This window comes from Macaca thibetana, chromosome 4 (assembly GCF_024542745.1).
Source record: "Macaca thibetana thibetana isolate TM-01 chromosome 4, ASM2454274v1, whole genome shotgun sequence".
Classification (NCBI taxonomy): domain Eukaryota; kingdom Metazoa; phylum Chordata; class Mammalia; order Primates; family Cercopithecidae; genus Macaca; species Macaca thibetana.
In genome coordinates, this window is record NC_065581.1 from 141,838,681 (window position 1) to 141,853,563 (window position 14,883).

At 34.0% G+C, this 14,883-nt stretch overlaps 1 protein-coding gene across 23 annotated transcripts in view; it reads left to right on the plus strand.

Annotated features, from left to right (window-relative positions):
* The window catches only part of TRDN (triadin), a 407,680-nt gene that overhangs the window by 128,362 nt on the left and 264,435 nt on the right, over positions 1–14,883 (plus strand). For all 23 annotated transcript variants that reach the window (XR_007725165.1, XR_007725166.1, XR_007725167.1 and 20 more), the window contains exons 8-9: positions 1,293–1,475; positions 7,972–8,031. Coding sequence is in view for 20 of the 23 variants with exons in the window: in XM_050788685.1 (XP_050644642.1) it covers positions 1,293–1,475; positions 7,972–8,031 (243 nt within the window). In the remaining 3 variants the exon portion in view is untranslated. The remainder of the gene's footprint in view (positions 1–1,292; positions 1,476–7,971; positions 8,032–14,883) is intronic.

The window sequence follows — 14,883 nt, forward strand, 5'->3', positions numbered from 1 at the left end:
CACTCTTGTTACCCTAGCTGGAGTGCAATGACCCAATCTCGGCTCACTGCAACCTCCGCCTTCCGGGTTCAAGTGATTCTCCTGCCTCAGTCTCCTGAGTAGCTGGGATTACAGGCATGCACCACCAAGCCCAGCTAATTTTTGCATTTTTAGTAGAGACAGGGTTTCACCATGTTAGTCAGGATGGTCTCGATCTCCTGACCTCGTGATCTGCCCGCCTTGGCCTCCCAAAGTGCTGGGATTACAGGCGTGAGCCACCACGCCCGGCCTTCATCAAATTCTTTAACATGGGTGACAATAAAGCCTCCACAGTACATTAGCAAATGACATGGAGGATTCCAACATTGCAGTAGAGCTGCTGTGGCATATAGTGGTTATGTGTAGTCACATATAATAAGGAATGTCCAATACGCAGCATCTATTATGAACAATTTTCCACACATTATGTGCTGCATTATTACTGCTTTTTAAAAGATACTTGAATGATCCACAGACTAGTTAATTTGCATCCCAGTTCCCTCTTCCAAAATGCAGATAATATCAAATTAAGAATATATGTGTGTAATATATATATATATTCTAATTTATGTATCTATTCATATATATTTTTATTTATAGCCCTTTGAATTTCTCAGGATATGTTTAAGGACTTTAAAAACTAGTAGAATTATCGCTGACTTAAGATAAATAGGAGCCAATATCTCAATTTCTGCACTTTCAGTTTTTCTAAAGCCAAATCATTAGAGATATATATCTCTCAGTTATCCTCTAGTGGATTCTATTGTTTTATTTCTATTAGTCAACACCAATGTGGATAATTTTACACTTGCATTCCTAATTGTTGTCTTTAAAAAAGACTATTGGCATTTCAGTTTCTTGAATGACCCTTAAGATCTTTCAGTTATGGAGCAAAATGATCACGTGCTTATAAAAGGAGACTACTTCACTGGACTCTTTGGTATGGACATTGTCTTTCACTGAACATGCCTGTATATCCATCCACTGCATACTACAAATGCCTCCTTGTTGACATGCAAAGTTACTATTGCCTTAAAAAATAGTGTTTTCATGTACAAATTAGAGCCACAACACTTTTAGTAGTCTATCTAATATTGCACTTTATAAACTATAAAACTCTGGTAAGTCACAAGTGTTTATGTTAAGAACAGTATTTTTCATTGTTTTCCATTCTTCCCTCTTTCTTTTCCAATTTTCCTTAATGACATAGTACAGACGAAACATTATGTTTGTAAATAAACAAAAATATTTCAACATCTCTTAACTTTATACAGAACAGAAGAAAGCTAAGACTGCAGAAAAGAGTGAAGAAAAGACTAAAAAGGAAGTGAAAGGTGGAAAACAGGAGAAAGTGAAGCAAACAGCTGCAAAAGTAAAAGAAGTACAAAAAACACCATCAAAACCCAAAGAAAAGGAGGACAAAGAGAAAACAGCTGTGTCAAAGCATGAACAGAAAGGTAAACATTCAGAGCAGGAGGCTGCCAGAGGTTCTAAGAGAATATTGGGCAAGAAGCACATGCAGTGAAATTAAAAGCTGAGAAAGACCAAAACCAGACTTCAAACGGGGGTAAAAGACATTAAAGTAAATATATCAGAAAGGAAATACAGTACATTGGAAATTAATGTTTATTTATAAAAATACTAAAATGTGTTCACATATCTAAAGGGGCATTTTGAAATATTTTTAAAAGGGGTTTGGAGGTAGCATCCAAAATCGTATAAAGATTAGGGATAAATGTTGAATTTTTGAGATATAGAATGTCTATTAAGAGGTGGAATAAAGATTGCATATGTCGTACTCTTTGGAGGAAAGTGGTCCCCCAAAATGACAGCAATTCCTAAGGAGTTTGTTAAGGGGCACATGTTGGCATCATATAGAGTAAATATCATAAAAACTATCCATACATTACTGTTGCATTGGCAAGAGCACATCATTTAGAATATACATCAAATTTTTAAATTTATTTAATAGGCAAGATGTTATAGAGAAGACAGCTCTCAAGATTCTTTTTCAGTTTCCATTGACTAAATTTCTAACTTTAGAAAGCTCTGAATGTGACATATTGTGCCACTCTTCAGCAAGAGTGATGTCAAACTTACATCCCCACTTTGCAAAAATATAGCACTTAAATGCAGGTGGAATATAAACCTGAATTTTTTTTTTTTTTTATGGAAGGTTGCTATGTGAATATACAGAGCTGAAGGTTTAGGAGGGCAACTAAGGGTCTTATTGTACCACATCTCTGGCACTCGTTGACTCTTTCTTTTCCTAAGTCCATTCCTGACTCCAGGTTGCTATATAATCCTGAGACTCCTTTACAGAATACGGGGATCTAATATGTAGGGACTATTTCTATAACTGATGTTTCTTAGAGGCATTGCAAAACCAAATTTTTCTTTACTTTGCAGAACTTTTGATTAATGTTATCTAAGGACTGTGTCAAAGAATTGGTTTCTATTAGATTTTAGTTTAAGACATCTTACAATTTTGTTACAGAGCAAGCTATTTAGAGGATGAAACTGAAATTAATTTTTCTTCATTATAAGGGACAAGGGATGAAATTTGCAATCCGCTCATACTGTATTTTCATCTTTTTTCTCTTGAATTTGCATTTGTAAACGATTCACATGTAGTATTTGTCAACTCTGATTTATACGACAAAAGATACATATTTTAAAAAGGAAAGAGTTTTTCTTTTTTCAGTTATCTACAAACTTTTTAATTTAGATAATTTTAATTTACTTAATATTTTAAGTTATAAGTCATATTAAAATTTAGGAGCTCTAAAACTTTTTCCAATTTTCAAGGTGATTATATCACCATGAAAAAAATGTAAAAGTTAATTATTACTTCTATCAAAATTTTGTCGTTAATGATGTATTTTGGTAGGAAAAAAGAATGAAGTAAATAAAGAGAAAATACATTGAATACAATATTTTACTGTGGTTTAAAAAAAAAAAAAAAAAACAGCCGAAATAATCTTTGGATTCACTGGTATGATTACTTAGATCCTAAAATCCTTTACACTTTAGATGGTTGTTCAAAAAGAAAAATAATCACATGAAATCAGTGAAAACCTACAAAGTACATTCTAATTTTTAACCATAAATACAGAATGTAAAAATTGATGCCAGTTATATTTGGAAATGTCAAAATACTTATTTAGCAACTAGGAATGTGAATGTATTTTTTTGATGTTAATTTTTCATATCTTTGGGGATTTTGGAGCCATATTTTATTGATAAAAACTCATCACCAGAACACTTTAAAATAATATTTATTTTCCAGGCCACAAATATTGTATTTCATTTCTATCAGTAATCAGATTTATTAAAGACAGCATTATATTACCATATCCATTTTCAGTCTACTATTTTTATTTCTATGCAAAGAGCTATTTATCTATTAAAAAGACATTCAAATATCTTTTAGAGTTAAAAACAAAAGCACAAATGTGATTTTATCAGCTAAACAATTGCAATTGCTAAAGCAAGTCTCAGTATTGAGAACAGTTGCCATCAATTATATAAATGTGTCATTAGGTAAGTAATCAAAACTTAACCTCTAATGGCAGATCAGACATGTAAATATGTCATTTTACTTTTCATTTATTTTTTACTAAGTAAAGATTTAATTAAGAGCATTTTTAAATTAAAGAAAGCTAATTACATTATGATTTTAACTAAACAAGAGAAACAAAGATATAGTCTTTTTTTAATTTCTGAGGCTTTGGTTTTGAAAATTTTATATGATGACTTAGTGTAACTGTTGAGTTAGCTTTTTGGACAAGAGAATACTCATTCACATAGTTAAGTTAGACCTAATATGTTTGAGGCATTCTTTTCATATAGATTTCTAAATACTTCTTTTTAAAGAAACAAAGCTCATAGGTCCTTCACTCACTTGGAAACAGATTTTTTACATGGCACATGTTTATTAGTAATTATTGAATTGCATAGTATACATGTGAATATATTCAATGTAGTTACTCTCAATATGGTATACGGAAATAATACATCTCTTTTTCTGCTTGAAACATTAGGGATAAGATGCATATGTATATACACACCTACCATAAAAACACACACACACACACACATACACACACACAAACACATATCAAATAATCTAGTTTTTATGAACCCATCTAAATCTGTTTATATAGAGTAGGAAGAGTTGGCATAATCAGACATTGCTCCCTAGTTTTCTGATGACCTCTGGGAGGTCCGTGGGGAAGGAAAAACAAATTTTTCAGCTGCCACATACTTTGCTCATTCATTCATTCTTTCTTTCTTTTTAAACAACTATTTAAATATTTGTGGCAGGCAGAGAAATTATAGCTAATGTGAATCTGTTATAGAGCACGGGACCACATGTTCCCCATTCTCATTAGAGGTTTCATATTTTTTTAAATTTGTTTTTGTTGACACTCTGCACCCAGAATGTATTTTCCCTTGGTTACCACTCCACAGGGAACACCAACTAGGTATCCTTTGAATGACATGTATCACTGCTTCCTGAGGATCAAGGAGAGAAATGGAGGACAGCATGTGTTATTCCAAGAAGGGTGTTTATTTGGGAAAAAAGTGCTTACAATGATGAGCAAATTTAACATTATATAAATTATTATCTCAGAACTATGAAAGTTAGAATGGCAGGACAATTTATATTTTCTTTATGAAAAGTTTTCTGCTATGATATTTAAGTTGGGTTTAAAGAAACACTTTTAGAAAACAAATCTTTCAAAATCAGGAAGGCTTGGTTTTTCTGTATTCTTAGATAGGTTAAGCAAATAAACTGGAGACTTCCCAACCCATACCTACCTAGAATTCTTATACATTGTTAAGGTCATTGCCAAGGACAGGTGGAAATGGGCATCCTAACTTAAAATAGTTGAAAATTCCTATCAGCTTTGATAGGAATAAAAACATCTTTCTCATATTCCTATTGATATATTGGTGCCATTAGAATACAAGATCAGAGCACTATTTACATATAACAAAACCTTCTAAGTGTTGTAACAAATAATTTTCTAGGTTAAAAAAAATCCTATGACTTCATAAGAAATTTCATTTTTATAATTAGAAGTTCATTGGGCTGTTGGTGTATTAATTAAATGAATGATTTTTGGATCTAGGAAATATAAGAAATATAAGTAAGGTACAGTTGTCCCACAGTATCTGTGGGGGATAGGTTTCAGGATTCCCTGTGGATACCAAAATCCACAGATGTTCAGAGTCTTTCATATAAAATTGAGTAATATTTGCATATAACCTATGCACATCCTCTTGTATACACTAAATCATCTCTAGATTAGTTATACTACCTAATGTATTTAATAAATGCTTTGTAAATACTTATTATACTGTACTGTTTAGTAAATAATAAGAAAAATGTCTGTATATGTTCAGTACAGATGCAACATGATAGCCATAACTATGTGTGTGTGTGTGTGTGTGTATATATATATATATATATATATATATATATGTTTGTTTGTTTGTTTTGAGACAGAGTCTTACTATGTCACCCAGGCTGGAGTGTAGTGGCACAATCTCGGCTCACTGCAACCTCTGCCTCCTGGGTTCAAGTGGTTCTCCTGTCTCAGCCTCCCAAGTAGCTGGGATTAGAGGTGCCCGCCACCATGCCCAGATAGTTTTTGTATTTTTAGTAGAGACGAGGTTTCACTATGTTGGCTAGGCTGGCCTTGAACGCCTGACCTACAGTGATCCTCCCACCTTGGCCTCCCAAAGTGCTGGGATTACAGGCGTGTGGTTTGTTGAATGCTCAAATGTGGAACCCAGGGAAATGGAGGGCTGACTGTACTTTGATAATATTTCAGCATACAAGCTGAAAAGTTTCATTACATTGTCAGTGTTCAGCTAAAGAAGAATCTCCGAAGTGTGAAGATTTTAATTAATTCAGTACACTGTTCAACATGTTATGTATATAACCATCCCATCACAACTTGGGGCAGATAATATTTCATTTGGAGATGTTATACTACAAATGGTCCCTGCATTTTAAACTTCCAACGTAAATAAAAACAAACACTCTTATTTGCTGTCATGGGAGTCTATAGTGCCTTTAAGAGTAATTATTTTGGGAAAAATGAATGAAAGATTTTAGATCAGTGATTCTGTAAATGCAGTCTATTTAGATTCATCTAAGGAGTTTGTATAAATTGCATATTCCTAGGGTCCAGATCTATGGCATTTAAATTTTGTGGATGATGGAGCCCAAAAATATGTATTTTGACAACTCCCCTCTCTTTCTCATGTTTAAGTTACCCTTTGAGTACTACTCCTAGAGTATAAGGAGAACAAATATAAAAATAGTATAGTCACTTAAGGTACTGAAATAAAGGGAACATACTGCCAATTTCAAAAAGTTCATACTGGTGTAACTTCAAACTTTTCATTTAAGCAAAATGTACTTTTTCATTTTGCTTTGTCTTAGGGTCAAGTTGCCATTTCTACAGTTTTGCTCAGGAAAACAGTCTTTTGTCTAGGAAAGAGAAAATACTCTCTACTTTAGCCTTATGTCTTTCCCAATCATAGGGGTCCCAGGTCCTGGGATTAGAAACTCCAGCTATTACTGCCAGTACATCAAAGGGCAAATCAATGCATGGACTGACCTCAGGACTAGCCGCCTTCCCTTTCCCTACCTCTCCTGTGGGAAAATATGCTACAATTTCAACAACTAAAATACATCTAAATTTTTGGAACTTTATGAGTTTTGGCCTGCCCATATTTAGGTATTAATGAAAAATATTATATTTTTATATCTTCTTCAGTAACTATATTTATTTTCAAAGACCTAACAGAATTTCATAATAAAATGGATTCCTCTAAAAATGCTGTTACTACTCCAAAAGAATGAGATTTACAAAAATCCTTATAGGTGTATCTGTTTAGTTACAAGCTTTGTTATTTCATACGTTTGACATGCATAATTTGGAGCAATTAAGATTGTAACATGTTGCTTAAATTCAATAAACTCTCTTGGTCCTGAAGCTACCTTTGGATTTGGTGGATTAATAAAATGCATATTTCAGGAATATTGAAATGTAAATTATTTCATAATATGTATGCTTTAAAGAAGATACGGTAAAGATTCATTGATTGAGCTTTGAGTTGGGTTGACCTCAGGAGAATCTAAAGTTCTGTGAGGATTTAAAGTTAAGTGCAGTGTCTTTAATCTAGAGGCAATAGAAAAAACCCAACTCCTGAAGACCAAGTCTGCCCAAAATGATGTTTACATACTATGTTCTTTTTTGTTTGTTTGTTTACTTTCACCATAGGCCATAAATCAGTCAAGATCATAAGATGATCTTAAGAAGATTACTCATTTGATTAGTTTAACAACAATATTATTTGGTTCTGTTACTCTGTTCTTGATTTACTCTCCCAATTAAACAGCATTTTTATTCAGAGGTCACCTAACAGGTGGCAAAGAGGTTAGTTCTCCTGATGGTCTTTTGGAAAAGACATTCTGCAGCTCCATAGAGACAATTAGCAGAAGGGCTGGGACCGAGTATTTGATAAAACACTCCAAGTTGGAAACAATTTCCTCTTGTAAAACTTCTGTTTCTTTATTGAAAGTTTATAAAAAGACAAATGGGAAAAAATTGCTTTACTATGATGACTTTTGTAATCAATTATTCTACAAAACAGATTTTTATTTTGAAAACAACCACTATAAGATTACACTGAACTGGTCCTTTTCAGTTTTTAAGGTTATTTTTGTATGGAAGAAATGAAACATTACATTTGTTGTCTTTCTTTCCTTCTGTATTTTCCTATAAGTGCAAATTATTTTTTTTAAAGAAAATATTGTAGTAACCAAAATAGAATTGTGCTATTTTGTTTGTTTTGTTAAATCATTTCTCTGTAGAAAAATGACGTGTTGATGACACTTTTTCATTGCTTTTTTTCTTTCTACTCTGTCAGATCAGTATGCATTCTGTCGATATATGATTGACATGTTTGTCCATGGGGATTTAAAACCAGGTATTCCAAGCAATTCTTGTACTTGTCTGTTTTAATAGTCTTTGTTTCTAAGATTGTTGGCTTTTTATGTACCTAACTGTATTTTCATTTTTTAAGAATTGCATAATGCATGTGTAGATCTAGAATAAAACCAATAAAAAGCAGCGGTAATAACTTGCATTAAAGTCTTAATTTTACTTTCAGTCACTGCATGGCCTATTGCAAATGAAGTCAGCTGAAATGTAAAATATGTGCTAATATCTCTCTATATAAAGAACGCTAAAATCTTTAATAATGTCTTGAAGTGAAGCAGTGAATCATCTTATTTTATTCTTGGTAAACTTAGAAGAAAAGACCCATGACAATGAAAATATCTTTCTTTTCTTAGTAGTGAATACAATTCACATTAAAATCATCACATTTCAAATCTTTACGCTTTGTTTTGCAAAACTTTAAAATTTTCTCCCTTATACATGAACTCGGTTTAGCCACTCCAAAGAACTATTGATGGAGATAGATAAACTTGGAATTAATATCAAAACAATGGGGTAGGATTTTGAGTTAAAGGAATATATCTACCTTGTCTTATATCTTTAATTGTTGTCCAGAGTATAAAAAGGTATTTTTTACTAACATCTGAACTAAGTATGAGTAACTTGATTGCTTGTACTATGCCTTTTGCAGATTTATAAAAGGACAGAACTATGTTCATGTTTGGGAAAATGTTTCCAAGAAGACAGTATTGTTAAGAAAGGAGTTCATTTATATGAGAATAAATGAAGCTAATTGCTTAAATCCACTATATTTTTATTTTCTTAACTGTTTTTGTGAAAGCCTTTCTAAAATATATAATTATAATTTATGCGTATGTTGTCAAAGAGACATTTCATTTCTAAAACAAATAGGTAACACATCTAGGCTCTAGAAAACTAGACAATGAGAACCTTTGACTCCAGAAAATGTTGATCCCAGTAATTTATTCTAATTAAATAATTTCCTCCTCCTCCTCCTCTTCTCCTTCTTCTGCATTTTCAGTAAGAAATTTAAATGAGGAGGAAAATCGTGAAATATTACAACTTAATAGGTAAATTAATTACTATCGATGTTTGTGTATAGTAACATAGCATAATCGGAAATAAACCTTCAGGAAGGTAGTGTGATATGGTGGAAAGACAAGGCTTTGGATAGAAATACAGTGATAATTCTTAACTCCATCCTTTTCTGGTATTAGGTCTTGAGCAAATAATTGAACTTCACCTCATCTTTAGTGTTCTTACATTTAAAATGAAGACCACAGTCACAACCTTGCATTGTTGACAAACCATCTAGTGACTATAAACAAATGTTATAACTTTAATTCATTCATTTCACCACCGCCTGCCTGGTGAGTTCCCTACATGAAGAGAACCTCTCAATACTTACAAGTTTCAGTCTGTATATATCAAAAATTCAATGTTAGGGCTGGGTGTGGTGGCTTATACCTGTCATCCCAGCACTTTAGGAAGCTGAGGCAGAAGAATCACTTCAGCCCAGGAGTTTGAGACTAGCCTGGACAAACTAGAGAGACCAGATCCCTACAATTTTTGTTTTTGTTTTTGTTTTGTTTTGTTTTTGAGACAGATACTCACTCTCGTCACTCAGGCTGGAGTGCAATGGTGCAATCTTGGCTCACTGCAACCTCTACCTCCTGGGTTCAAGTGATTCTCCCACTTCAGCCTCCTGATAGCTGGGATTACAGGCCCCTGCCACCATACTCAGCTAAGTTTTGTATTTTTAGTAGAAACAGGGTTTTACCATGTTAGCCAGGATGGTCTCGAACTCCTGACCTCAGGTTATCTGCACGACTCGGCCTCCCAAAGTGCTGGGATTACAGGCGTGAGCCACTGCGACTGGCCAAAAAGGTAATACAAATTATCTGGGCATGGTGGTACGTACCCATTGTCCCAGCTACTTGGTACGGTGAGGAGGGAGGATTGCTTGAGCCCAGGAGGTTGGGGCTGCAGGGGTGTATGAGCTATGATGGCACCATCACATTCCATTCTGGGCTACAGGGTGAGACTCTATCTCAAAATAAATAAATAATATAAAAGTTCAATTTAGTCGGGCTCGATGGCTCACACCTATAATGCAAGCACTTCGGGAGACTGAGGCGGGTGGATCACCTGAGGTCAGGAGTTTGAGACCAGCCTGGCCAACATGGTGAAACTCTGTCTCTACTAAAAATACAAAAATTAGCCAGATGTGGTGGTGGGTCCCTGTAATCCCAGCCACTTGGGAGGCTGAGGTAGGAGAATTGCTTGAACCTGAGAGGCAGAAGTTGCAGTAAGTTGAGATCTTGCCCCAGAATTCCAGCCTGGGTGACAGAGCAAGACTCCGTCTCAAAAGACCAAAAGTTCAATTTTAGGTCAGAGGTGTGCTGACCATTTTGTTCACCTGTGTTGGTTCAAGAAAGTCATACTCTACACATAATTTTTATAAAGTCAACTAGGTGTTTACTTACATATGAGATGAGATGAATCTATGTTGCTGATGATCACGAATTAATAAATGACTAACATGTATTATTTTCTTCACATTCCATTAGTTTTAAAATTTCATTACCTGAAGAAAATAATGTATTTTCTGTCCCACTGAAATAATTCATAGTAGTTATTTATTGATCATAAAATATAATTCGTAAGAAAGTCTCAGGACACAGAGAACCATGCACTAAGAAATTCAGTGAGGGATACTAGTAGTTTAACAGTCACAATACCAATAATTTCTTTCTGAAAATCTAACAGAGTAAGGTCAGAAGAAATAATAAAATCATCTATGCATGAAGCAAAGATGATTTTTTATTGACTACACAGAGAACCCTTCTAAAGGCATATGCAAACATACTCTAAAAAGTCCTAAGTTCAGATCTACACACTATCGAGTATTCCAACCCCTAAAAATAATTCCCAGTTCTATAGGATTAGATTTCTTTGTATCATTAATTGACTTACTAATTGACTTCTTAATTTATTTAACCTACCTACATTCATTATTTTGAAGGTTTAAGAAATGAAAGAAATACTTGAAAAGCGAGTATTTCTTGTCCAGGAGTTGGAAAGGAAGAAGGGAGAGAAGGGAAGCCTTTGTAGTATGCCTGTTGTTTCATTTAATAAACGATATGATGTCATGTAAATGTACCTAAACAAAGTTCAGGAATATTCTTTGTCAGTGTGGCAATACAAAACATGGAGTGAAAAAGCCCTAAATATGACTTGCGTTTTCAAAAATAAGGAATGAGAAACACAGATTTAATCTGGGCATATTAATTTAGAGAAAATGTAAGTGATGAGACATTGACTCTGACTGACAATTAAAGAATAAGACAATTCTTGCCAAGTTTATTGCTCTGCATGTATCCACTGTTTATAAAACATTTGTGCTTCCATCTGTTTCTGTTTGGGATTAGTGGAACACCTGTTATTGTTTAGCTAGAGTTCATTATTAATTATTGGTAATGAGTTTTTAAAACTATAATTTGATTTTCCCTCTGGGATTCAGTTTTTCCTCTGTAGAATACTGTCACACCCTACAAAGTAGCCCAAATTGCAGTTCTAATTTGAAAACCCTTGCTGATGAAATGTGCTGACACGATGATATAAGTCACAAGTTTTGCCTTTTATCCCATCAAATAAAATGCTTCTAAGATATCCTAAAAATTTTTAGCTAAGATTTTGTCTATAACCTGAAGATTAATTGAATTGCTCTTTCTGATTTTCTGTTGTGAATAGTGAATATGCACTATCCTAGGGTCAGTAATCATCCTCAATTCAATTATAGGGACCATCTTAATAAACCAGTATAAATTATAAAGATCTGCTCATTTGGTTGTATTGAATCAAAATTCTCTTGTACTGAATCACTCTATATTAAGTTGAAACATGAAGAAAATTATAAATTATATTTTCTTCAGTGAATGCATGCTATCAACACTGGTCCTATGGGCAACTGGCATAGATCTGTATCTACGTTTCGTAATTTTAGGTATATTATGAATACCGAAGATCTCCCGTCTCCAGAAATACTTTCTCCTTTTAATGACCTAACATCTTCATATTGAGATTTTTTGGTTGTGCAGATGGTCAGCATTATATAGGATGTGTTTTAGTAACTCATAACCCACCTTAGGGAAGACAGAGAGAGGAGGGCTGGGGAGAGATTGAGAGAGAAAGAAAAAGATTGATTCCGTCTTATGGTAGCTGTCTTGAAACTGACTAACCTCCACTTTTTTTCCTAGGGTTTACAGTAGTCTACTTGTCACTTACTTATAAGAGAACTATTAAAACTGGTCAAGATAGACATTATTTGCAACATCGAAACACAATTTATGGGTTTTTTTCTTTTTCTTTTTTTGGAAATCGATACTACAGATGGTCAAGGTATATTCCTCCAGATTTATTTATCTTTATCAACCTTCCAGTAATTCCAATTTCCTTTTCAATTTTGTGTGGCTTACCACATTTTTCTTAAGTGACAGCTATACTGATAATTTTATTCATTTAGGTAGACTATTTTTAAGAAAACATATCAGGATCTTGCTTGGCATTTTCATATTCCTTCTTCACCAACTTCTATCTGGGCTTAATAAATTGCATGGGTTTCTGGGCAGAGTCATCCAAGTTAAAGAGACAAATTTCTGTAAGGAAGAAATCACATGGTTCACAGACCTCTTTATATTCACTATAGATAAAGAAACCAATTTAAACGTCCAGTACAAGGACCAGGGCTAGTGTGCTTTTGCTTAGTAATTTTAATAATTTTTTTAGCTTTCATCTCTGTAGCTATTATGATTAAAGTTTAATATAAGTTAAAGTTTATCCCTTAGAAGTTATTCCACTATTAAAATTTCAGCTACTGTCTGACTTTTACTTGAGCCAAGAATTATGTCAAGGTAATTTATTCTGCTTTTTGTGTCATTTATATTCTTTAAATTGAGTGTACTCACCTATCAAAATCTTCTCTGATTGTAATAAGGCATTCTTTGGCAGCCTGTATTCTAATTCAATGGGTTTTAAGTCTGTAGCTAGAAAGAGCCTCAAGGAAGTTAGTATTCTCATTTTATTAAGATCCTTTCCTTGAACTTTAGTGATGCTTAAGTATATTTTTGGTTAAATCCCACTGAGAAGAGGTCAAATGTAATTGCATTATAGTCACTGTTATTTAATGGTTTAATCTAATGTATTTTAGAGATCACTGGTTGTATTAGACAAGACTAGGTACAATTTAGCTTTGCTTTAGACGTCTAAAAAAATTCCTGCTCCAAGGTAGGCATAGTTCCATTAAAACATATGCACTCTAATTCCAATCATTTAATTATTTTCACACAACAAAAGTTTCGGGAATTTTAATGTTTACTCGGTAAGTAGTTGTTGAATTCTCTCAGCAAGCTGGTAGTCCAGAAAAGAGGTAAGCTAAGACATAAATAATTGTATGATAAAGGATAACTTGATAAGTATACAATGAAGACATAGAAAATATACATTTTAATCTCAGTATACCAGGAATGAGTAGTTTTCTCTATTTATCAACCACTTGGAGTTTTAATTATTTAAAAAAAATATTTATTTTTTCTAATAGTTTACAGGAGTAGCAATAACGGGAGAGTGAAACTTTTGATAAGAATTTAAATATAGTAAAGCAAAATGTTTCTATCTTATATTCCCTGTTTTCAAAGATATACTTCAAATGGGAAATATCTTCAGAAAGAAACTAACTGCTATCGTTTCTGATAGCTGCTATCGTCAGCTATCATCTCTGAGCCTTCAGTGTATTCATCTTGCAGATACCAATTTCAAATTTTGAATAGATCTTTAATAGGTTCTATTATATATTATTACTTCTGGTTTTTCTAGAACGTGCATCGTCAAAATGCAGTACTTTAATTTTTGTAATCTTTGATGGTCCATAATTTTGTTGAAAAGAAAATGTCATCTTCATTTCATAATAAAACATTTCCTTCCCTCCCTCCCTTCCTTCCTTCCTTCCTTCCTTCCTTCCTTCCTTCCTTCCTTCCTTCCTTCCTTCCTTCCTTCCTTCCTTCCTTCCTTTCCTTCCTTCCTTTCCTTCCTTCCTTCCTTCCTTCCTTCCTTCCTTCCTTCCTTCCTTCCTTCCTTCCTTCCTTCCTTCCTTCCTCCCTCCCTCCCTCCTCCCTCCCTCCCTCCCTCCTTTCCTTCATTCCTTTCTTTTCTTTTTTTTTTTTTTTGACATGGTCTCACTCTGCCTCCAGGCTGGAGTGCAGTGGCGCCATCTAAGCTCACTGCGACCTCCGCCTCCCTAATTCAAGCGATTCTCCCGCCTCAGCCTTGTGAGTAGCTGGGACTACAGGTGCGCGCCACCATGCCCAGCTAATTTTTTTGTTTGTTTGTTTTTAGTAGAGACAGGATTTCACCATGTTGGCCAGGATGGCCTTGATCTCTTGACCTTGTGATCCTCCTGCCTTGGCCTCCCAAAGTGCTGGGATTATAGGCATGAGCCACTGTGCCCAGCCAAGTTTTCATTTTTATATTTACAAACATGGATTACAGTAAAACTTTCAATTATTTTTAAATTCACATTGTCCATTTCTTTTGGATGCCTGCCTTTCTCTTTCTTAAGCATTTGTGCACTTAGAAACCACAGATTTTGGCACATGAATTTTATAAAGAGTACCGTGACATGCTCTTTTAGCAAAATGAAATGGCTCAGGTTCTTGTCACAAAATATACCATGATAAAGTCCTTCCTGTTAAAGAGCTAACTAGATGAGAATACAGTAGTGTCCTCTTATCCATGATTTATTGCAGTTTCAGTAACCCATAGTCAACCACAGTCTGAAAATATCAAATGGAAAATTCCTGAA